The 24,535-nt window shown below is 37.9% G+C and overlaps 1 protein-coding gene across 5 annotated transcripts; it reads right to left on the minus strand.

Moving 5' to 3' along the window:
* Window positions 1-70: 70 nt before the first annotated feature.
* On the minus strand, window positions 71-24,495 carry ZNF182 (zinc finger protein 182). Of its 5 annotated transcripts, none has more exons than XM_010968101.3 (6): window positions 24,371-24,495; window positions 23,961-24,146; window positions 23,012-23,070; window positions 7,051-7,177; window positions 6,641-6,736; window positions 71-2,989 (listed from the first exon to the last, which is right to left on the minus strand). In XM_010968101.3, exons 3-6 carry the CDS (start codon window positions 23,024-23,026, stop codon window positions 1,362-1,364), a joined length of 1,866 nt encoding a protein of 621 aa, XP_010966403.1. In that variant the 5' UTR covers window positions 23,027-23,070; window positions 23,961-24,146; window positions 24,371-24,495; the 3' UTR covers window positions 71-1,361. The 5 variants fall into 5 exon arrangements, with proteins under 5 accessions (XP_010966403.1, XP_045361086.1, XP_045361088.1 ...); XM_045505130.2 differs by having other exon boundaries at window positions 24,354-24,480; XM_045505132.2 differs by lacking the exon at window positions 24,371-24,495 and having other exon boundaries at window positions 71-2,986; window positions 6,641-6,733; window positions 23,961-24,345.
* Window positions 24,496-24,535: the final 40 nt, after the last annotated feature.

Here is a 24,535-nt window from a genome sequence, read left to right on the forward strand (position 1 = left end):
ATATCTATATTAAAGGTTATGAAATCCTGCATCTAGAATCTGACTTCATTATAACAGTAATGGAACAAAATGTGTTTTAAAAGTTTTATTTTTTGAAAAGTTAATAACATCCACATAGTACAATTTTCTAAAGTTCTGAAAGGATATACAGCCGTCTCTCTCCCAATTCCTTCCCCCAAGCCACCCGCTGCCCCTTCCCTTTCCCAGAGGTAATCAGGGTTCCCAGCTTCTCGTTTATCTTTCCAGAGAGAGTTTATGTGAATACACTTGATCACGTACTTACTTACCATTTGTTCTCCTTTTTGTACACAAATGGTAGCAGATTATCCTCACTCTCCTGCAACCTTGCTTTTTTTCTCACCTAATGTTTGTGTACAGCTACACAAAGTGGTGTCCAAGTTCTCGTCATATATTTATTCATTTGTGTCTACCAAAAAGTTTGCCATAGGGACATTCCAGGATTTCAGGAGCCATGTGGAAAGCTCCCAATCTTTGCTTTCACCAGCAGTGCATCATTGAATACCTCTATGTGTCCATCATTTTGTACATGTGTGACTATATACATTCCTAGACGGGGAACTGCTAGCTCAAAAGCCGTGTGCACTTGTGGGTTTGATGACTCTGGAATCATTCCTCATTTGAGTAAGAGTTTTTCCTGGACTTGCTGTTTGCTGGAAGTTCAGGTAGGGGAAGAAACGGGGCTACATTCTAGGCCGATCAGTTTTTCTAACGGGGATTCTTTTTCCCATTTGGTAGTGCTTTCAGACTTGACTTCTGCAGAATCAGGAAACAGGGGCACCTGTTGGGTTCTTCTCAAGAACTCTCCTCTTTCCTCAGTCCCTGCCAACTGCTCCTCTCATGAATATAGACTACTTTCTGTAAATATGGCTTGCCTGAGCAATTCCTTGCTGAGGCCCTTGCCTGTCTCTCCTGAGACTCCAAATGGGTCCAGGAAACATCCTACCTCTCACTTGTCTGTGCCCCATTACCACTGTTGTGTATCTCTGTGGCCTTGCACTCAGGGGATAGCCTAAAACTTGGCTGCATCCTCTTCAGCGCTGTCTCACATCTGCAGCCTTAAGCACTCTCTCTAACCTTTGAACCCTCCTTGCACTGGTGCTTGATTTCCTCTGCTTCTGGTAGCCCCCTCTAATCGGGGTTTCGGCTGTTTCCTAATTTTGTCAGATACACTTCTGCTTCTTTTTCTCCTTGTAGCTTTCGGGTGAAGACTGAGATGAAAAGGAAAAAGGCTGACTTTACGCCCCACATTTAAACCAGAGGTCAGAACACACTTTTAAAATGTTTACTTACATTGACGAAACTTTCCCGCAGTGAAGGGAACTGTACCAGTGACTTACTCTCTAATGGGCAATGAGCTTGGACTTCCGGGTATGGCCTTTCCCATGGGATTTCTTTACTGCATGTGTTCTCTGATGGACTATAAGATTTGATTTTTGGGTAAAGGCTTTCCCACATTCTGTACACTTATAGGGTTTCTCTCCAGTATGAGTTCTCTGGTGTACAGTGAACGTTGATTTCTCTCTGAAGGCTTTGCCACACTCGGTGCATGCATAGGGTTTCTCTCCTGTGTGTGTTCGCTGATGGATTATGAGCTGTGACTTCTGGCTGAAAGCTTTCCAACATACAGGACATTCATAGGGTTTCTCTCCCGTATGAATTCTCTGATGGATAATGAGTTTTGACTTTTCTCTGAAGGCTTTGCCACATTCGTTACATTTATAGGGTTTTTCTTCCGTATGCGTTCTTTGATGAATAATGAGATAGGATTTCTGGGAAAATGCTTTTTCACATTCACTGCATTCATAGGGCTTCTCTCCTGTATGACCTCTCTGGTGTAGCATGAGATAGGATTTCTGAGAGAACGCTTTCTCACATTCATTACATTCAAAGGGTTTCTCTCCTGAATGAGTTCTCTGATGTACCCCAAGGTTAGACTTTTGGGTGAAGGTTTTCCCACACACATCACATTCATAGGGTTTCTCTCCTGTATGAGTTCGCTGATGCACGATGAGGGTTGACTTCTCATTGAAAGACTTCCCACATTCAGTACATTTATGAGGTTTCTCTCCCGTATGAGTTCGTTGATGAATAATGAGAGTTGACTTATCACTGAAAGTTTTCTTACACTCATTACATTCGTGGGGTTTCTTTCCTGTATGAGTACTGTGATGTATAATTAGATCGAGCTTCTGTATGAAAGACTCCCCACATTTGGTGCATTCATAAGTTTTTTCTCCTGTGTGGGTTTTCTGATGGACAATGAGGTTTGACTTCTGGGTGAAGGCTTTGCCACATTCATTACATTCATAAGGTTTCTCTCCTGTGTGAGTCCTGTAATGGATGATGACAGTTGACTTTTCTCTAAAGGCCTTTCCACATTCTGGACACTCAAAGGGTCGCTCTCCTGTATGAGTTCTCAGGTGTATGATGAGCTGAGATTTTTGGCTAAAGGCTTTTCCACATTCAGTACATCCAAAGGGCTTCTCTCCTGTGTGAGTTCTCCAGTGCACAATGAGGTGTGACTTCTTGCTGAAGGTTTTCCTACATGCGGTACATTCAAAGGGTTTCTCTCCATTTTTAATTCTCTGATGTAGACTAAGGCCTTTCTTTTGCCTGAGGGTCTTCCCACACTCTTTATAGCCATAAGGTTTCACTCCAGGAGTTGTTTTCTCATACTCAGTATGGAAGAATAATTTTGCACATCCATTATCATGTTTCTTTCCTGCAGAGCTTCTACCAAATAAGTCTAAATTATCTACCATATGCCCAAATGACTCATGTTTATGGGGTCTTTGTATTGAAGCAACAAAGTTTGTACTGAGATGAAGTATGTTTCCAAATTCATTATAGTCATGGCCAATCTTGGTGGTAATGGCTCTCTTGTCAGGGAATCCAGCTTGCATCACATGTTTATCTTGGTCATCCTGGTGCTGTCTCTCAATCTGTTCATCAACCTGGAAGGCTTCTTCTGGAAAGTACAATAAACCATCTTTATCCTTTGATATTATCAAATGGACTTTCTTTAGAAATGTCCTGCCGAAGGAAAGCTGATACTGTTACCTCATTTTATTGGAGAGAGAATCTTGACCATCCAATCCTGTTCTTTTACTAAACTCCTACCTGCTAGCCTTTTTGTTACCAAGAACAATCTGACCCTAACACCTCAGTCTTTCTTACCCTTACTTTTGCATCACTCTGGTGACTTATCACCCTTTATCTTCATTTATCATATGAACTCTTAACTGTACCTGACTTATATACTATTTCCACCTAGGTAGAAATGCAACAGTGAGATTTGTGGACTCAAATCTTACAACAATCCTGAAATCCACATTATCAGTAAATGAGAGAAAGATCTAGAATAATTAGCCTTACAAAAACAAAGAAACCTAAAAATTTTTGCCCAACCTTGATTCACCTTTGTATTCATCCAAGTTTGCATTCACAGTTCTTTGACACCACCTTCTGCTCCTGTCTACACTATTTCCACTTAAAACAATGTATATTATTAACTCCAAACCCTTCCTCATGTCCCATCACCCACATAGCCCAGTCCTCCATATTTTGATATATTCAGAATCTAGATAACTTTCAAGAAGCAGTTCACTCTTTTCAAAAAAGCTGACTCTGATCTTCCTGTATATCTTTTACTTTCATTAACTTCTAAAGTAGTTGGTTATCTGTACCACTCATTTAGACAGTTAAAACTGCAAAGCCTTGCCTTAACATACCATATTTCATCAATTACAAGATGCATATTGTTCCATATTTTAATACTTCTGAATCCAAATACACCTTACAATCAGTGACGTGTCATAATCTGGTGGCAAATTTTCTTACTGCTGTGTCTTAAAATCAGTGGTATCTTGGTCAAGACAATGCGGTAAATCCTTTTTGCCCATATACTGAATTTTAATTTTTTTGTACTTTAATTTTCTTCTCACCTTTTCCTAAAGTTTTATATGAAAAGTTTCAAACATACAGAAAAGTTGAAAGAAGAGTAAAATAACTACTCATATTACCACTTAGATATAATAACAACATTTGAGAGTAATACTGAATTTTAAAATGGATCATGCAGCTGTGGCTTCTCTTCCTGTGACTTCCTTTCTTTCAATAGTAAAGCACTAGTTCTTAACTGGGAGTGAACATCAGAATCACAGGAAAAGCTTTTTTACAAAATACATTTGATGGGACCCAAGCTCCATCAAGGATCTACTGAGTCTGGACCTCTTTAAGGTGGTAAGGAGCAGCATAGCGAATGTGGCTACGGTCATAAGTTCTCTAGCCCAGGATCAAATCCCAAATCTGCCTTTTACTTGTTCTGTGACCTCAGGCATGTTATCTAATCTATCTGTATCTTACTTTCACACCTGGAAAATAGGAGCTGTAACAGTACCCACCCAAATGTATGTTGATAGGATTAAACTAATTATAACAAGGCATGCACAGCACTTCACCTGTTTACTAGAACAACTACTACTACTACTACTACAATAACTACTACTATTATGATTAAGAGTCACTACATTACTATAAAAAGAAATAAGGACTATCTCAGTATATTTAACATGTTCTTGAATTAACTGAAAAAAGAAGGTGAATAAAAATGTACATTGTAGGCTACCATTTTTATAAGGAACAAAATAAAGATATATGTTTAAAATAAAAAGATGTTTAAAATAAAAAGATGTATGTTTAAAGATATATGTTTAAATAATATTTAAATATATAAATGATGTTTAAAATAATAGCCCACTCCTGGGCACATATCCAGAAGGAACCCTACTTCAAAAAGAATCCAACGTTCATAGCAGCACTATTTACAATAGCCAAGACACAGAAACAGCCTAAATGTCCATTGACAGATGACTGGATAAAGAAGATGTGGTATATTTATACAATGGAATACTACTCAGCCATAAAAAATGAGAACATAACGCCATTTGCAGCAACATGGATGTTCCTGGAGAATATCATTCTAAGTGAAGTAAGCCAGAAAGAGAAAGAAAAATACCATATGAGATCGCTCATATGTGGAATCTAAAAAAAATGAACATAAATACAAAACAGAAACAGACTCATAGAAATAGAATACAAACTTGTGGTTGCCAGGGGGGTGGGTGGGAAGGGACAGACTGGGAGTTTGAAATTTGTAGATACTGACAGGCATATGTAGAATAAACAAGATTATACTTTATAGCACAGGGAAACATATACAAGATATTGTGGTAGCTCACAGCAAAAAAGAATGCAACAATGAATGTTCATGTATGTTCATGTATAACTGAAAAATTGTGCTCTACACTGGAAATTGACACAACATTGTAAACTGACTATAACTCAATAAAAAATGTACATTGTAGGCTACCATTTTTATAAGGAAGGAAATAAAGATATATGTTTAAAATAACAGAGGCTCATATTATAAAAAGCAATAGAAGGATAAACCTTTAAATTTTAATAAATGGTTACCTAGAGGGGGGAGGAAGGAAGAGAGTAGGATGGAGAGGGTAAGAGACTGGACTTCCTTGAATATAGCTTGTTTTCTAGATTGATTTTGGAACCAAGGTAAAAATTTTGCAATTATTTTATATAATCATAAAGCAAAATTTGAAAATAAAAGAATTCTCTAATAATAGCAAATACCCCCTTCATCTGTATCGCCTAACAACCATGCTGAAAAGTCTTGATTCTTAGTGGCACCAACACGATTACCTCAACTGATTCAACCCACTATACACATTCAGCAGTCTCAGAATAATACTGATGATACTCCCATCAGATGTAAGATTAATAAATTTAAAACCTTTAAGTCCAGAACTTGATTTGGAAATATCAATTTGAATCCATGATACATTTCCTCTTAATCTTTTTTTTACATAGTTCCTAACTACAGTGAAAAGGCCTAGAAATAACTCCCTAACATCCAAATTGTGGTCACAAAACATTATTTACCACTAGAAAGAAACAAGGTTCCTTGGCGAAATGGCTGATTCCAGGGCAGAGACAGGAAATATAATTAGGGGTTTCTTTTGAGGCTGGTGATAATGTTCTTGAATTAGACAGTGGTGATGGTTGCACAATTCTATGAATATACTGGAAATCACTGAATTTGTATACTTCAAAAGAGTGAATTTTATTGTATGTGAATTATATCTTAATAAAGCTATTTTTAAAGAGATAATTAAGATGCTTTAGGAACAAACCTGATAGGAATAGCTAAACTGAATGGAATCAGGTATTTCCATCCAGAATTAAGGGTATTAGCACCTTGGTCTGCGACTAACGTGGGCCTGGCTTCAGATGAGGCACTGAGAAATGAGAACCATAAAAGTGGCAGGGCTTGGGGCTGGGGGATTGGCATTTACAAGACACCTTTATACAGGGAAATGGAGTTGTGCAGAAACTTATGGGTGAGCACCAACTTAAGGAGAATGGTCTGATGGGTTTAGGACAGGGGAGGGGGTATCAGTCTTAGGTGTTCATGTCCTTATCCTCCAACACCAGAGGGCCACAGCCATTCCCAAGATATTCCTGAAAGTCCTTTCAGAGGTTCTCACCCCTGACTGACAAGCTGGGACTTCATGTCCCCATAACCTGGGTCAATCCCACTTACCTGGAAAGCTCCAAACTGGGATTTTTCCTTCTGTCAGGCACAGCTCTTCCACCTCCAATTTGAGGATGAGATTTGGTTTGGTAATCTGCTGCCCTGCTGATGAGAAATGACAGTGATACCTCCTTTGTCCTCAGAGCCTCTGAGAGAAAGGAAGGTGGAGTTCGGGGCAGCACAAGGGACCTGTCACTTGACACAGTGGTAGTCAAACCAATTCACCTGGGTTTTGAGTTCACAAACACCTTGTCAGGAAAGCAAAGGGGGAAAAGGAACTCTGATCCCTGGAATTCAATATCAAAGTCTTCAATCAGTTCAGAGGCCTTGCTTCAAGTTTCCAAAATTGAGAAAGGAAAGGCCTTCTGTTGGACACAGTAATCATAAACAGCAAAATTACCTGAGGAAGCCATTCTTACCCACAGAGACCAGGTGGCTGTAGGTCTCCAGCATCACGTCTCTGTACAGGGTCTTCTGTGGAGGGTTCAGGTACTGCCACTCCTCCTGGGTGAAATTCACAGCCACATCCTCAAATGTCATGAGTCCCTGTAATTGTAAATTCTTTTATTCTCAAATGCTGACCATGAGGTAAAAAGGATGGAATGTAGGGGAACTTCTGATTGGGTTCCCAGTTCATGATGATGACTTATACATGATGCCTATCAAGTTAGTAACCTACTTTGTGGGAAGAAAAATCACAAATCACAGCAGAGACACTATTACATTAAATAATAGAAAATGTAAGACAATGTGGTATTAGCACAAGGATAGACGGATAGATAAACAGTCCAGTAGAACTAAAAAGAGAATCCAAATATGTATAAACACTTGAGTTATGGTAAAGTTGAAACTGCCAAACAGTGGGGAGAGGATGATATTTTTAAATAAATGTGGATGGGTTACCGGAAATCTATATGGGGAAAAAATGACATTTAACCCCTAACTCTCACCATGCACAAAAATCAGCTATAGGTAAATTGTAAATCTAATGTGAAACGTAACACAATGAAGTGTCTGGAAAATAATATAGGAGGAAAATGTTTTCAGAGGCTTGGGGTAGGGAAAAAAATTCAAAGACAAGACATGAAAAGCACTACTCATAAAGGAAAAGACTGAAGTGCTACAAGATTAAAACTATAACGGTAAAAAGGCAAGCTATAGATGGGGAGATTATCTGCAAATTTCATAAGTGATAAAGGGTTTGTATCTGGCACACAGAAAATAACCCCTACAAATCGAAAGAAATATACAAGCCACACAGAAAAATAGACAAGAGATGTGAATAGATACTTTGCTAAAAAGAAAAACATATGGACATATGTTTGATAAATATAAGAAAATGTATTCAACTCCATTAGCACTCAGGTATAATGGAAATTTAGGCCACACTGAGACACCACTAGGCACCCACCAGAAATGTTATAATTAAGCAGACTGAAGTTCCATAAGATTGTGTCAAAATGGGAACTCTCACACACTGTGAGTTAGGAATGTAAAAACTGGTACAACTGCTTGGCGAAACAGTTCAGCATTATTTACTAAAGTTAATGATTTGCAAACACTATGGCCCAGCAATTCTACTCCTAGGTACACACCTTAGAGAAAACCATGCACATGGGCTTTAAGCAAACAAGTACTGGGATGGTCACAGCAGCACTGTTTCTAATACTAAGTTGTGGGCAAAATCCAACTTGACAATAGAATAGGTAAATTGTGGCACAGTCTTTCAATGGAATACTATGTGGTAATGAAAAGGAATGAACTACAACTGCATATCCAACATCGATGAATCTCACAGAGGTACTGATGAGCAAAAGAATCCAGACACAAGAGTACATACTGCATGATTCTATTTATACACAATAAGAGAACAAGCAAGGCTAGTCCCTATTAGAAGTCAGGAGAATGGCTACCTTTGGGGCTGCTATTGGTTGGAAGAGAGCATGAGAGGGGATTTGGAGGTCCTGATTATGTTCTAATCTTGACCTGGGGGTGGTCATACAGTTTTTTCACATTGTGATAATTCAGCAAGCTGTACACTTATAAACTGTACTTCATGTTTGGTATAATTAAATATACTTTATATCTTTCTACTTAAAAATTATTTTTGACAAGTGCAAAGGCACATCCATGGAAAATGGGAGTTCCCATTTCAACAAATAGTGTCGGGACAACTGGATATCCATATGCAAAAAAAAAAAAAAAGAACTTCAATCCATACCTCCAACACATATAGAAACTCAAAACGGATCACAAACTTAATGTAACATCTAAACCTACAAAATTTTTAGAAGAAAATACAAGCGAAAATCTTTTTAACCTCAGGTTAGCCAGGTATTTCTTTGATGTGACACCAAAATTAAAAAAAACATTGTTAAGAGAAAGACAAATACTGTTTAAGATATCACTTACATGTGGAGTCTTAAAAAATACAACAAACTAGTGAATATAACAGAAAAGGCACAGATGTAGAGAAGGAACTAGTGGTTACCAGTGGGGAGGGGGAAGAGGGAGGGGCAAGATGGAGGTGGAGGATTAAGAGGTACAAACTAGCAGGTATAAAATAAGCTAGAAGGATGTACTGTACAACATGGGGAATAGAGCCACTATTTTATAATAACTATACCCTAACCTTTAAAAACTGAATCACTACATTGTATACCTGTAACATATAATATTGTAAATCAACTATACTTCAATTTTAAAAATATGATATTGTAAAATAAATACATAAATAAATTTTTAAAAACATATATATATATTTTTTTTTCCAAAAAGGACACTGTTAAGAGAATGAAAAGCCATGGAATGGGAGAAAATATTTACAAATCACTTATCCAACAAAGTTGCATTGAGAATATATAAAGAATTAGAACTCTCAAAACTAAAAAGAAAAAGGAAAACAGTATGGAGATTCCTCAAAAGACTAGGAATAGACTTACCATATGACCCAGGAATCCCACTCCTGGGCATATATCCAGAAGGAACCCTACTTGAAAATGACACCTGCACCCCAATGTTCATAGCAGCACTATTTACAATAGCCAAGACATGGAAACAGCCTAAATGTCCATCAACAGATGACTGGATAAAGAAGATGTGGTATATTTATACAGTGGAATACTATTCAGCCATAAAAACGACAACATAACACCATTTGTAGCAACATGGATGTTCCTGGAGAATGTCATTCTAAGTGAAGTAAGCCAGAAAGAGAAAGAAAAATACCATATGAGATCGCTCATATGTGGAATCTAAACAAAACAAACATGAATACAAAACAGAAACAGACTCATAGACATAGAATACAAACTTGTGGTTGCCAAGAGGGCAGAGGGTGGGAAGGGATAGATGGGATTTCAAAATTGTAGAATAGGTAAACAAGATTATACTGTATAGCACAGGGAAATATACACAAGATCTTATGGCAGCTCACAGAGAAAAAAATGTGACAATGAATATATATATGTTCATGTATAACTGAAAAATTGTGCTCTACACTGAAATTTGACACAACATTGTAAAATGATTATAACTCAATAAAAAATGTTCAAAAAAAATTCAAAGAATTGTATTAACCATACAGGATGCTCTTCTCTCTCATAATTGGAGAAACTGCATATCAGCCTATCATCATAGGTGAGTGGTTTTTAAAAAAACCTAACAATGTTGCCAGTAATGTATTATGAATATGACTATAATACTGTATGCCATTAAAACTGTATAACAATTCATTCATTAGTGCATAGGCTTGCATACCAAGAAGCAATCATACCAATTACACTAGGCTACCATAAAGCAGTCATATTGCTCATTATAAATGCATGACACATTATATTCATAATTAAATGTCAATTTTTTTTCACATTATCTTTTCATTTTTGATGTCTAGTGTTAGTATTTGTATAACAGCTACAGTGCTTTGTATCATATAAGACTATACTGATGTAGGCACTGACAGACCATTCATTCATCTTGCAAACAGACAACATAAACTTACAGTGTCAATAAATATAATATAATGCTGTAAAAGTATTTTCTGTTTCTTATGATTTTCTTAATAATGTTTTTTTCTCTAGCTTCCTGTATTGTAAAAATACAGTATATAATACATTCAACATACAAAATGTGTTAATTAAATGTTTATGTTATTGGTAAGGTTTCCACTCAACACCAGGCTATTAGTAAATCTGGAGGGAGTTCAAAGTCATATGCAAATTTTCAACTGTGCAGGGAGTTGGCACCACTAACCTCCACATTGTTCAAGGGTCAACTGTATTGGGAGGCAAGAGAACTGTTCTATATCTTCCCTGTGGTGGTGTCAAAACTTGCAGAGTTTGTCCAAAGTTGCAGAACTGTACACTGAAGAGGGTCTGTTTTACTGTATACAGATTATACCTTTTTTATTTTAAAAAAAATTATTTAAAAATTAAGGAGCCTCCAGGTACTTTAGAATAACTGCACCTGTATAAATCCAAACCTCTCCACATATCCTCCAAAAAACCGTACAGATTAATATGAAGAACAAATAAAATTACACATAACCTATACCTTCAGTATAACTTATAATAGAAAATAATAGTCAAGACATAGAAACAACCTAAACGTCCATCGAGAGATGACTGGATAAAGACGTTGTGGTATATTTATACAATGGGTACTACTCAGCCATAAAAAAAAAGAATGAAATAATGCCATTTGCAGCAACATGGATGGACCTGGAGATCGTTATTCTAAGTGAACTAAGCCAGAAAGAGAAAGAAAAATACCATATAATCTCTCTTATATATGGAACCTAAAAACAAGAGAAATGAACTTACTTACAAAACAGACTCAGAAACAGACACAGGAAGAAACAGACTCAGAAACAGACACAGGAAGAAACACACAAGGAAACAAACTTATGGTTATGAGGGGGTGGGGGGAAGGGGTGAAAAGGGATAAACTGGGAGTTTGAGATTTGCAGATATTAACTACTATATATAAAATAGATAGACAACAAGCTTCTACTGTATAGCACAGGGAACTATATTCAATATCTTTCAGTAACCTATAATGAAAAAGAATATGAAAACGAATATATGTATATGTATGATCAAACTATTGTGCTGTACACCAGAAATTGACACAACATTGTAAACTGACTGTACATCAATAAAAAATAAACTTATAATAGAAAATAGAGACTACTATAGATTTCTGATTACCTATAAGTGAAAAATAAATACCGAATTTGCTTTCAAACTACTGTCACAAACCTTTCTGCAGCATGAGAAGGGTCTGAAAAAATGGTCAAGAGAACAGAGAGGGAAGCAGAGAACCTAAGGATGAGCTGAACTCATGCTTAGAAAGAGAAAAATCCTCCATTAGTACAAAAATACTGGAAAACGGGCCAGATGGATCAGAGCACCAGCTATAAGAAAGGTGTACGGGACATAAGGTGGCAGCCACAAAAAAGCATTGCCTCTAAAGGAGCAGAAGATAAAAAGCAAAGAGGAAGAACCGTTTGGAGATTGGGTTGTGAAGGGGAAAACCTTGAGGGGGAAATTGAAGGTCCTGTGAGACAAAGGAATGACCTAAACAAACTAAAACAAGCCAGAGCACATATGGTGGCTCCCCACAGTGCCAAGACAAAGTCATCCATTAAGGAAACTGTACTTTCTCTCACTGACAAAAAGAAGGGCCTCTCGAAACGAGAATTGTGCAAGTCACCACAACCTCCAACACTTAAATAGGTGAAAACAAGGGGGAGGATACAGCTCAGTGATAGAACGCATGCTTAGCATACACAAAGTCCTGGGTACAATCCCCAGTATCTCCATTAAAGATTAATAAATAAACCTAATTACCTCCCCCCAACAAAAAATAAATAGGTGAAAATAGCATCCACTCAAAGCTTCTTTAAGAACAATAGAAAATGAGAAAATACTTCAGGTCATAAGAAAGTCACCACAATGACATTCCCCCAAAATTCAAAAACAAGGAGACACCATCAGAACCAACTTTGTCAAAACTCTGAAAAACAAAAGTTTGCAGCAACTACATGGAATCAAGAAACAGGCAACTTAAAGACATCAGGAAAACTTCTCGGCATCAGCCAATGTTCCCAGTGTGGGACCCCCTCAGCCCCTAGTTCCCGAGGAAGCAGAGCAGACCAGACTCACAAGTTGGCATGTGTCTGTTCTAACCTATCAGGGGCTACTAGAAAGACAGCTGCGAGGTGCTCCTGTTTCACCTTACTCTGAACTCTGGCCCGAAAGCAGTAGGCATTGCTCCAAAAGGCTGCAAGGCAAACTAACAAGCCACAGATGCCCGGGGCAAAAGATTACAGTCCAGACAGACAACAGCCTGCCTAAGGTCTGAGAAGAAATGCTGGGGGAGATTCTTGGGGACATTATGACATTCAAAAGCACCCAGGTACAAGGGAATTTAGAAAGCCACATATATGCCCAGGGCAAGACTCATGCTCACCAAAGACCTGAGAAGACTAACTGCTCTAATTCTTCCTGAGCATAGAAGAAGGAAGGCTTACAAATTGTTACATGAATTGAGTATAAATTTGACACATAAACTCATTTAAGATTGTACAAAATAGGAAAATGCAGACTAAACTCACTTGTGATCAACAGTCCAAAAATCCTAAATAGAGTTGACCCTTAAACAACAAGGGGGTTAATCCACGTATAACTTAGAGTCAGCCCTCCATATCAGTGGTTCTTCCACATCTGTGGATTCAACCAAACATGGGCTGTATAGTACTGCAGTATTTACTGTTGAAAACCATCTGCAGATAAGAGGACCCACACAGTTCAAACTCATGTTGTTCAACGGTCAACTGTATAACCAAATAGAATAGATCCACATTAAGACAATAATATTTAATGACCAATTAAAATATATTCCAGGCATACAATGATAGTTTTATATTAGAAGATTAATTAACATAAATCACCATTAAGTAGACCCAAAGAGAAAACATATATGCTTAATATAATTAATATAAGAAATGCTGATACAAAAATATTGAAACCTGATTTAAAAAAATTAAAGATTAGAATAGATGGCAATTTCCTTAAAATAACCAGATGTAAAAGGCAAACTGGAATGGAAGAATGGAAGGAAAGAAGAAAGGATGGACAGAAGGATGGACTCAAATGGAAGGAAGGAAGGAAGGAAGGAAGGAAGGAAGTTTTGCACAGCGGTCTTGGTTCACCATGGATAGCGTAATGATGTATTTTAGGGTAGGGGCTGGCCACGTCAGAAAGACCAACCACATGATTCGGGGGTGGGGGGGTTGGGTCACTCCCAGAGGTGCTGAAGACAGACAGCAGCCACATTGACAATCATGTCTATAAAATGAAGCCCTAATAAAAACCCTGAGCATCAAGGCTCACGAGAGCCTCCCTGGTTGACAGAACTCAATACATACTATCACACATCAATGCCAATCACACAAAGTCATGCATCCTGACTCCATGAGGAGATAAAAATGGAAACTCCATGTTTGGTACTTTCTGAGATCCTGCCCTATGCACTTCTTCCCTTGGCAGATTCCAATCTGAGTCCTCTCCCTGTAACAAGCCATAACCATGAGTTTAGCAGCTTTCAATGAGTACTGGGAGTCCCTCCACTGAATTAGCAAACCTAAGGGTGGTCTTGGGGACCCCCAAACTTGCAACTGTTGTAAGAACTGAGGGTGGTCTCTTATTGGGACAGTCCCCTCTAACTTCAGAGTTGTCAAACTCTTCATAGAAAGAATGACACAAAGTCACAAAGATGCAGTTATCCCTAAATTAATTTATAAATTTAATGTGATCCCAATAAAAAAGCAATCTTCTTAATGGTACTAAACGAGGCAATACTAAAGATCATATCAAAAAATAAATGTGCAAGGGAGGAGGGGATAGCTCAGGTGGTAGAGCACATGCTTAGCATACATGTGGTCCCAGGTTCAATCCCCAGTACCTCCTCTAAAAACAAACAAGCCTAGCTACCTCCTCCACCCCTCCCAAAGTAAAATAATTAAATAAAATAATAAATGTGCAAAAACAGTTAGAAAAACACTGGAAAAGAAAAACTGTGAGGGAGTGAGTAGCCCCGACAGATACTAGAATATACTTGGATACAGGCATGCTCTCAAAGTACAGAGTGAAAAGACCCACTTTTTAATAAATATTGCTGGGTCAACTGGAGAGCCATTTGGAAAAGGCTAAATTGGATCCATACTGCATTACATACACAAAAATATACACCAAATGGATCAAGGGGCTAAATGTAAAAAACCAAAACCAAAGTACTAGAGGAAAGTGTGGGTGAATGTCCGTATAACGTGGATGTAGGGAAAGACTTTCTAACTATGACTAAAAATCCAGATGTAATAAGAGATTAATAAATACAAGCACAAAAATATAAAAACATTTTGGCAAGTCCAAAGACATAAGTCCAAAAACAAATGACAAACCAGAGGGGGAAATTTGTTGAAACATATATCACAAAGATTGCTGCAACATGTATCACAGATAAAGAATGTCCTTAATATAGAAAGAACTCTTAAAAGTCAAGGGGAAAAAAGACCAAATACCTGATAGAAAATTAGGCAAAAAACATAAGACAATTAACAAAAGAGATATATAAATGGCTCTTAAATATATTAAATTACATTTTACTTTACTCATAATAATAGAAATGGCAATTAAAACTAAAACAGAGATATCATTTCTTACCTAGAAGATTGGAAAAAAATTTAAAAGCCAGAGACCATACTCTGTGGTACAGCCATAGAGAAATAGGCACTATCATACATTGTTGGTAGGAATGTAAACCAGTACAGGCAAAATGGAACAATCTTTATAAAAGAGAATTTGGCAATACCTAATAAATTGTATTTACCCTTGACCTAGGAATGACACTTATACGAATTTATATAGAAGATATACCTGTACAAAAAGGAAACAACATATGCACAATATATTTCATTTTGGCATTATTCTTAATTGTAAAATACTGGAAAAAACCAAAATTCCCATGTACATAGGAGAATAGTTGAACAAACTGGTGCAACCCTAATGGAACACTATGCAGCTATAGAAATGAATGAGTCAGAGAAACAGAACAATACTAAAGTTCAAATATAGTCACAAGACTCAGAATAGACACAGCAACCCTGAGAAAGAAAAACAAAGCTGGAGGCACCACACTCCCTAATTTCAAACTATATTACAAAGCTATAGTAATCAAAATAATATGGTACTGGCATAAAAACAGACTCATAGATCAATGGAACAGAATAGAGGACCCAGAAATAAACCCATGCATGTATGATCAATTAATTTATCTCAAAGGAGCCAAGAATATACAGTGGGGAAAAGATAACCTTTTCAATAAATTGTGTTGGGAAATCTGGACACATACAAAAGAATGAAAGTGGACTGCTATCTTATACTACATGCAAAAATTAACTCAAAGTGGATTAAAGATTTGAACATAAAACCTGAAGCCATAAAATTCCTAGAAGAAAACATGGGTGGCAAACTCTTTTGACATTCGTCTTGGCAATGATTTTTTGGATTTGACACCAAAAGCAAAACTCAACAAAAAGGACTATATAAAAATAAAAAGCTTCTTACAGCAAAGGAATCCATCAACAAAATGAAAAGGCAACCTACCAAGTGGGAGAATACATCTGCATATCAAATAACTGATAAGGGGTTAATATCCAAAATATACAAAGAACTCACACAACTAAGTATTGAAAAAACAAACAACCCAATTAAAAAGCAAGCAGAGGACCTGAATAGACACGTTTCCAAAGAAGACATACAGATGGCCTACAGACACATGAAAAGATGCTCAACATCACTAATCATCAGGGAAATGCAAATCAAAACAACAGTGAGATATCACCTCACACCTGTCAGAATGGCCGTTATCAAAAAGACAATCAATAGCAAGTGTTGGCAAGGAGGTGAAGAAAAGGGAACCCTTGTACACTGTTGGTGAGAATGTAAATTCGTACAGCCACTATGGAAAAATCATATAGAGGTTTCTCAAAAATTAAAAATAGAACTACCATATGATCCAGCAATTCCACTTCTCGGCATTTATTTGAAGGAAATGAAAACACTGACTCAAAAAGATATATGAACCTCTATGTTCACTGCAGCATTATTTATAATAGCCAAGATATGGAATCAACCTAAGTATACACACACACACACTGGAATATTATTCAGCTATAAAAAAGAAGAAAATCTTGCCATTTGTGACAACATGGATGGACCTTTAGGGCATTATGCTAAGTGAAATAAGTCAGACAGAGAAAGAGAAATATCATATGATCTCACCCACATGTGGAATCTAAAAAAAAAAACAAACCAAAACCCCCTCATAGATACAAAGAACAGATTGATGGTTGCCAGAGGTAGGGGGCAGGGGAGTAGATGAAATAGTAAAGGTGGTCAAAAGGTACAAACTTCCAGTTATACAATAAATAAGTCCTGTGGATGTAATGCACAGCATGGTGTCTATAGTTAATAATACTGTATCGTATATTTGAAAGTTGCTAAGAGAATAAATCTTGACAGTTCTCATCACACATCCCTCCCTCTCTCTCTGCAGATGCACAAAGCTAAAGGCCATGTGAGGACAGTGAGAAGGCAGCTGTCTACAAGCCAAGAAGAAAGGCCTCACCAGAAATCAACCCCGATCTGGGACTTCTAAGCTCCAGAACTGTGAGAAAATAAATTTCTGTTGTTTAATCTACTTAGTTTGTGGCATTTTGTTATGGCAGCCTGAGCAGACTAATACACATTTATAGGATCTGTATGTTGAAAATTATAAAATGTTGATGAAGTAAATAAAAGAAGATCTAAATAAATGTAAAAGGATACTGTGTTCATGGATTATAAGACACAACATAAAAAAAAACTACCAATTCTCCCCAAACTGATCTACAGGTATAAGTCAATTCCTATCAAAATCCTAGCAAGATCATTTTTAGATATGTAAATAAGATTATTCTAAAATTTATATATAAAGACAAGGGAACAAGAATGGCCAATTTTGAAAAAGTAGAATAAGTTGGAGAAATCACAGTACCTGATTTCAAGACTTATGATAAAGCTGCAATAATGAAGACAGCGTGGTACTGGTGGAGGGTCAGATACATAGATAAACAGAACAGAGACCAGAAATAGACCCCACAAATATGGCCAACTGACTTTTGATAAAACCACAAAATCAATTCAATGGAGAAAAGATGGTCCTTTCAACAAATGGAGTTAGAACAAACAGAAATCCATTTGCAAAATTATGAACCTTGACCTAATCCTTATACCTTATATAAAAATTAATGCAAAATGGATCTTACATCTACATGTAAACTTAAAACTATAAAACTTATAGAAGAAATAGGAGAAAATCTTCATGACATAGTGGATATTGATTTATAATAAGAAATATATTTTTGGTTTTAACTTCCCATTTCTGGCAGAGAGAAGCTCCTGAAACCCTTTAAGTTTCTTAAGTGCTAAGAGCTATAAAGGTCTCTTTTGTCATGTTAATGAGATGACTTTAGGATCCCACCTAAGGACATGGGCTGGCTGTCAGGAGAACCAACCATGTGTGTGATTAGAGAGTTGGAACTTTTGGTCCCACCCTCCAGCGTCAAGAAGGTGAGGGCCTGGAAGTTGAATCAAAAGCCAATAGCCACCCACACACCTGTGGTCAATTAATCTTTGACAAAGGAGGCAAGAACACACAATGGAGAAAAGACAGTCTCTTTAGCAAGTGGTATTGGGAAAACTGGACAGCCACATGTAAATCAATGAAGTTACACTATACAAAAAATATACTATACTCCCTCACACTATACACACAAAAATAAACTCAAAATGGCTTAAAGACTTAAACATAAGACAGGACATCATAAATCTAGAAGAAAACATAGGCAAAACATTCTCTGACATAAATCATAGCAATGTTTTCCTAGGTCAGTCTACCAAGGCAATAGAAATAAAAGCAAAAATAAACAAATGGGACCTAATTAAACTCATAAGCTTTTGCACAGCAAAGGAAACCATAAACAAAATGAAAAGACCTACTACCTACTGACTGGGAGAAAATATTTGCAAGTAATGTCACTGAAAAGGGCTTAACTTCCAGAATATTCAAACAGCTCATATAACTCAATAACAAAAAACCAAACAACCCAATCAAAAAATGGGCAGAAGACCTAAACAGATATTTCTCCAATGAAAACATACAGATGGCCAGCAGGCACATGAAAAGATGCTCAATATCGCTAATTATCAGAAATAAAAATCAAAACTACAATGAGGTTTCACCTCACACAGGTCAGAGTGGCCATCATTCAAAAGTCTACAAACAATAAATGCAGGAGAGGGTGTGGAGAAAAGGGAACCCTCCTACACTGTTGGTGGAAATGTACTTTGGTGCATCCACTATGGAAAACAGTATGGCAAGTCCTTAAGAAACGAAAACTAGAGTTACCACATGATCCATCAACCCCACTCCTGGGAATATATCTGGAGGGAACTCTAATTTGAAAAGATACATGTACCTCAATGTTCATAGCAGCACTATTTACAATAGCCAGTACATGGAAGCAACCTAAATGTCTATCAACAGATGACTGGATAAAGAAATTGTGGTGTGTGTGTAGTAGTATTCCACACAATGGAATACTACTCAGCCATAAAATGTATGAAATGATGCCATTTGCAGCAACATGAGATTATCATCTGAAGTGAAGTAAATCAGAGAAAGACAAATACCATATGATATCACTTATATGTGGAATCTAAAAAATGACACAAATGAACTTATTTACAAAACAGAAACAGACTCATAGACATAGAAAACAAACTTACTGTTACCAAAGAGGAAGGGGGGAGGGATGAATTAGGAGTTTGGGATTAGCAGATACAAACTACTATATACAAAATAGATAAATAACAAGGTCCTACTGTAGGACACAGGGCACTATATTCAATAGCTTGTAATAATCTATTATGAAAAAGAATATATACACGTTTATAAATATGTAGAACTGAATCACTGTGCTGTACACCAGAAACTAACACAACTGTTAAATCAGCTATACCTCAATTTAAAAAAAAGCCAATGGCCGATGAATTCATCAATCATGCTAAAGGCCTTGAGCCTCATGGCACACCCACAAGCGCCATGACAGTTCCTAGGCTGAACATAAAAGGTCAAAAAGTGGGCAGGGGCCTGATTCCTGGAAATCCCCGCCCCTTCCCCAAAGTAGTTGGAATAATCCTCCTACTCATTAGCATATGAAATTACTGAGCCCATAAAACCTAACAACTCCACACCTCATGGTCACTCTCTGTTGCCTTCTGAGATGGCCCGCACTCTGTCTACGGAGTGTGTATCTCCCTAAATAAACCTGCTTTCACTTAAAAACAATAAGAGAAACATGAAGGACTAGGCTCCGAGAGCTTCCGAACTGGTAAGCACATGGAGGCGCTAGGAGAGTGACACACCTGGGCCTGGAGAGGGTATGGAAGCTCCACACCTCTTCCCATATTCTTTGCCCTTACGCATCTGCCATCTGGATGTTCATCTGTATCCTTTATCATATTCTTTAATAAACTGGGAAGGGTGTTTCCCTGAGTTCTGTGAGCTACTCTAGCAAATTAATTGACCCCAAAGAGGAGGTCACTGGAACCTCTGATCAACAGCTGGGTGGTCAGAAGCACAGGTACTAAGCACTAACCTTTGGACTGGTGTCTTATGTTAGGAGGTAGGGGCAGTCTTGTGGAACTGAGCCCTTAACCTGTGGGATCTGACACAATCTCCAAGCAGACAGCTTCAGAGCTACGGTAAGCTGCAGAACAACCAGCAGGTGTCACACAGAATCTGCTGTGGGGGAAACTTCCACACATTTGGCAACCAGAAATCTCAGAAGTGAACTGTTCCAAGTCAGAGCAAAGGAAGACTCATAGGAGGGACACAGTAGGAAAGAACGGGGTTTTTCTCTACATAGGAGGTAGAAAACTAGAGTTTTTCCATTTCACCTAGAGTTAGGCAACCAACTCCTAGACCTGACATGGAAAGCACAATCCATAAAGTTAATAGTTTATAAACTGGACATTTTCAAAATTAAAAATTCTCACTCTGTGAACCAGACTATTAAGTGAATGAAAAGACAAGCCACACACTTGGAGAAAATATTTACAAGCGACGCTATGTGACAAGACTTATGCACAGAATACATAGAGAACTCTCGAAACTCAACAGTGAGAAAACAAACAATCCAATTTAAAATGGGCAGAAGACTTGACTGGACACTTTACCAAAGAGGATATGCAAAAGTAAATAAGCATACATAAAGATACTCAACATCATTAGCCATTAGGGAAATACAAATTAAAACCATCAGTGGGGAGGGTACAGCTCAGTGGTAAAGTGTGTGCTTAGCATGCACAAGGTCCTGGGTTCAGTCCCCAGCACCTCCATTAAAAATAAATAAATAAACCTAATAACCACCTCCTAAAAAACCAAAACAAATTAAAACCATCATGAGAGATCACTATAAACTAGAATAATTAAAATTTAAAATGCAGTTGACCCTTGAACAACATAGGTTTGAACTGTGAGGGTCCACTTATTTGTGGATTTTTTTTTCAATAAATGCATACTACAGTACTACACGATCTGTGGTTAGTTGGAACTGCAGATACAGATGGCAGATTGTAGATGGATTTTCAACTACTAGGTGGGGGTCAGTGCCCCTAAGCCCAGCGTTGTTCAAGGGTCAACTGTACTGACAGTATCAAGTGTTGGCAAAAATGTGAAGGAACTGGAATTCTTATACATTGCTGGTGGAAATGAAAAAGAATTCAACCACTCTGGAATACCATTTGGCAGATTCTGAAAAAGTTAAACTGTGCACTTACCATATGACCCAGCAATGCTCAAATATTTACTCCAGAGAAATGAAAACGTATGTTCGCACAAAAACCTGTGTGTGAATGTTTAAACACTGAAAATCATTCAAATGTCTTTCAACAGGAAAATGGATAAATAAGCTGTGGTACATCTATACCATGGAGTGCCACTCAGCTATAAAAAAGGAAAGAACTATTGACACACACAACAACATGGCTGAATCTCCAGGGAATCATATTGAGTGAAAAAAAAAATCCAATCTCAAAAGGTTACAGACTATATGATTTGACATATATCACATTCCTGAAATGACAAAATTCTAGAAATGGAGAACAGATTAGTAGTTGCTAGGAGTCTTGGAATGGGATTGGGGGGCAGAGATGGATGCAAGTATAAAAGAGCAACATAAGGGTAAGAGATCCTTGGGGTAACTGTGTCTTAACCATATCAATGTGAATATCCTGGTTGTGCCATTGTACTATAATTTTGCAAGATGTTATCATGGATGGAAACTGAGTAAAGGATACATGAGATCGCTCTGTATTATTTTTACAATGGCGTGTCAGTCAATTACCTCAAAAGAAATTTTAATTAAAAAAATAAAGTTACATAATGTGTGACACTCTTGAAAAGATAAAACTCTAGTGACAGAAAAGATGTGTGGTTGCTTGAGGTTTCAGGTGGGGGAGGACAAAGGGGCAGCAGGACGCAGTTTTTTGGCATGATGAAACTCTTCTCCAGCCCATAGATTAGTTATAACAATCTATGCAGGTGTTAACATTTATCACACTGGACAACAAAATCAATTTTACTGCACACGAACTTAAAAAATAACAGTTTTTAAAGTGAAATAAAAAAGATAGTGGGCAGTGAGTGCCTGCAGGACTTTGTCTCTTGGCCAAATGAGAATCAAAAAGTCCAACTGAGAAAATTACTTCAGGGAAATCGTTTGAAAGACAAGCAAGTTCCCTAAGATATTTCATTCCCAATTCCATCTTGACATTATATCTCCAGCTCACTGAAGAATGCAATAAGAAATAGCCACAGGAAACCAGGGACTGCACTTTCATTAGGCTATGATTGAAGACAATTCCACCATACATGTAATGATTCAGCAAAGAAATGCCTTGGAAGGCAACTGTAGGAAAACTTTACTTTCCTGAGGATTTGATGTTTTCTCGCTCTTTGATAAATAAAATGAGCCAGATTACCTCTGCCTGCCAGAGGCTCAAAGAGAATTTTGCAACTCAACTAATACTGTCATGTGTAACTATCTGCTACACCCCAAGTCTTTCATATGTCTACATTCTAATTTGGCCTTGCTGCTGTCTCTCATTTTCCCTAACAATTATTTACAACTAATTTTCTATTTTATGTCTGAGATTCCTTCCTGAGATCATTCATCACATGCGTGGTAAAACAAGGAACAAATAACATACTTACCTGGGGTCCGGCCATTTCCTGCTCTTCTTGGGAAAAGGCAGAGATGAGTGAAGTTTGAGCTAGAAGAGTGGAGAAATGTAGAGTTTATGAGAGACCCCATCAGGCCTCCAGTGCCCAGAATTATCTGCCTAGGAATCCCCTCACACCAGCTGGGCAGAAGGCCGCTCTGTGGAAGTTTGGGCAAGCAGGTGGTTTTAACAACCATTTGTGAATTCTTGAGTCTTTTCCTCACGTCAGTATCTAACACAAAAGGTTTTTTTTTTTCCTATGAATACTTGTGTACTGCCTCAGAAATTGTATTTCTAGATATTTTCCTTAAGGAAATAATGAAACATAATTTCCCTGTAAGTACCTTCTTTTTAGCACTGACTTTAACAATGCCAAACTTAAACGATCCTATATGACCCATAATATGGAATTAATAAGGAAATACAAGGGATTAAATTCTATGTAGCTATTAAAAACCATATTGTATGGTACTGTATACTTATTATCTATATACTTTTCTGTACATATTATCTATAAATACAGGTTTTTAAAAGTTATGGAAAAAACTTTCAAGCTGAATCGCGGTAACTTTCTAAATGAAAATAGGTAGGTTATAAAACTGCAGGAACCCATTTTAAAACCATACATTACGTGTTTAAAAATTCAGACCCATTATACACATTTTTAAAAAGGTCTAAGAATGGACATTTAAATGTAGAGGGATAAAATTAGTTCCTTTTTCTTTTCCTCTATTTTCTCATCAATCTATAGTTCAAATGTGTTACTTGTTAAATGCCCCCCCAAATTGAATCTTAAAGCTGTTAATCCTGTGTGTTTTAAGCGTGATCGCCCCCAGACCCCCACAATGCCAGACCCTGCCCTCCCCTCCCAAGCCCCAAGCTCTGCGCGAGACCCCTAGTCAGGTGAGTTCTCTGAGGTGCCTCTTCTTCCTTTTCCTCACCTCACTGGGGCCGTCTTGCCCAGGAGCCAGAAGGAAGCCTTCGGGTGCAGGTTCACTTCAGCTGGAGCATTCACACCAGGCCCCTACCTCGGGGCTTGGGCAAGGGGAGAGGGACAGAGGGAGAGGCGGGGGCGCCTAAGGAGGAGCTTAAGGGGTGCGTATGAACCCTTAGCGCAGGTCACTGTGCTGGAAAATGTGTAAAAGTCAATGTTTAATAAGCCCCATTCAACCCTGACTAGCCCCATAACTTTGTCTACCATTGAGCCCACAGACCCTCATTCACTGACCTCTCGGTCCACCATCACTCACCCCAAACCTCCCACGTCAGTGACCCCCACGAACCCGCTTCACTCGTCCCCCAGAACTCCCCATCACTCAGCCCATCACCCCTACCACTCGCCCCCCTCAACCTCTCTCTCGACAAGATTTTCTGCTCGCTGCAGAGGAGACCATGACAAGAACTGGCCCCGAAAAGCACTTCCGCTTTGGGACCAACTCGGGCTCCTCAGCCCACAGGGCTGCGGCGGCCCGGTGTGCGCACGCTCAGTGGGGGCTTTGAGCTCGCGTCCGCCAAT

Source organism: Camelus bactrianus, chromosome X (assembly GCF_048773025.1).
Source record: "Camelus bactrianus isolate YW-2024 breed Bactrian camel chromosome X, ASM4877302v1, whole genome shotgun sequence".
NCBI lineage: Eukaryota > Metazoa > Chordata > Mammalia > Artiodactyla > Camelidae > Camelus > Camelus bactrianus.

Excerpts from the sequence above, each read along its gene's own strand:
- ZNF182 (XM_010968101.3), bottom strand. Across the intron at positions 6,737-7,050 it reads CAGCCACCTGGTCTCTGTGG|CAGGGCAGCAGATTACCAAA; the intron begins GTAAGAATGGCT and ends ATTTCTCATCAG. Across the intron at positions 2,990-6,640 it reads CCCAGTTTGGAGCTTTCCAG|AAGAAGCCTTCCAGGTTGAT; the intron begins GTAAGTGGGATT and ends TGTACTTTCCAG.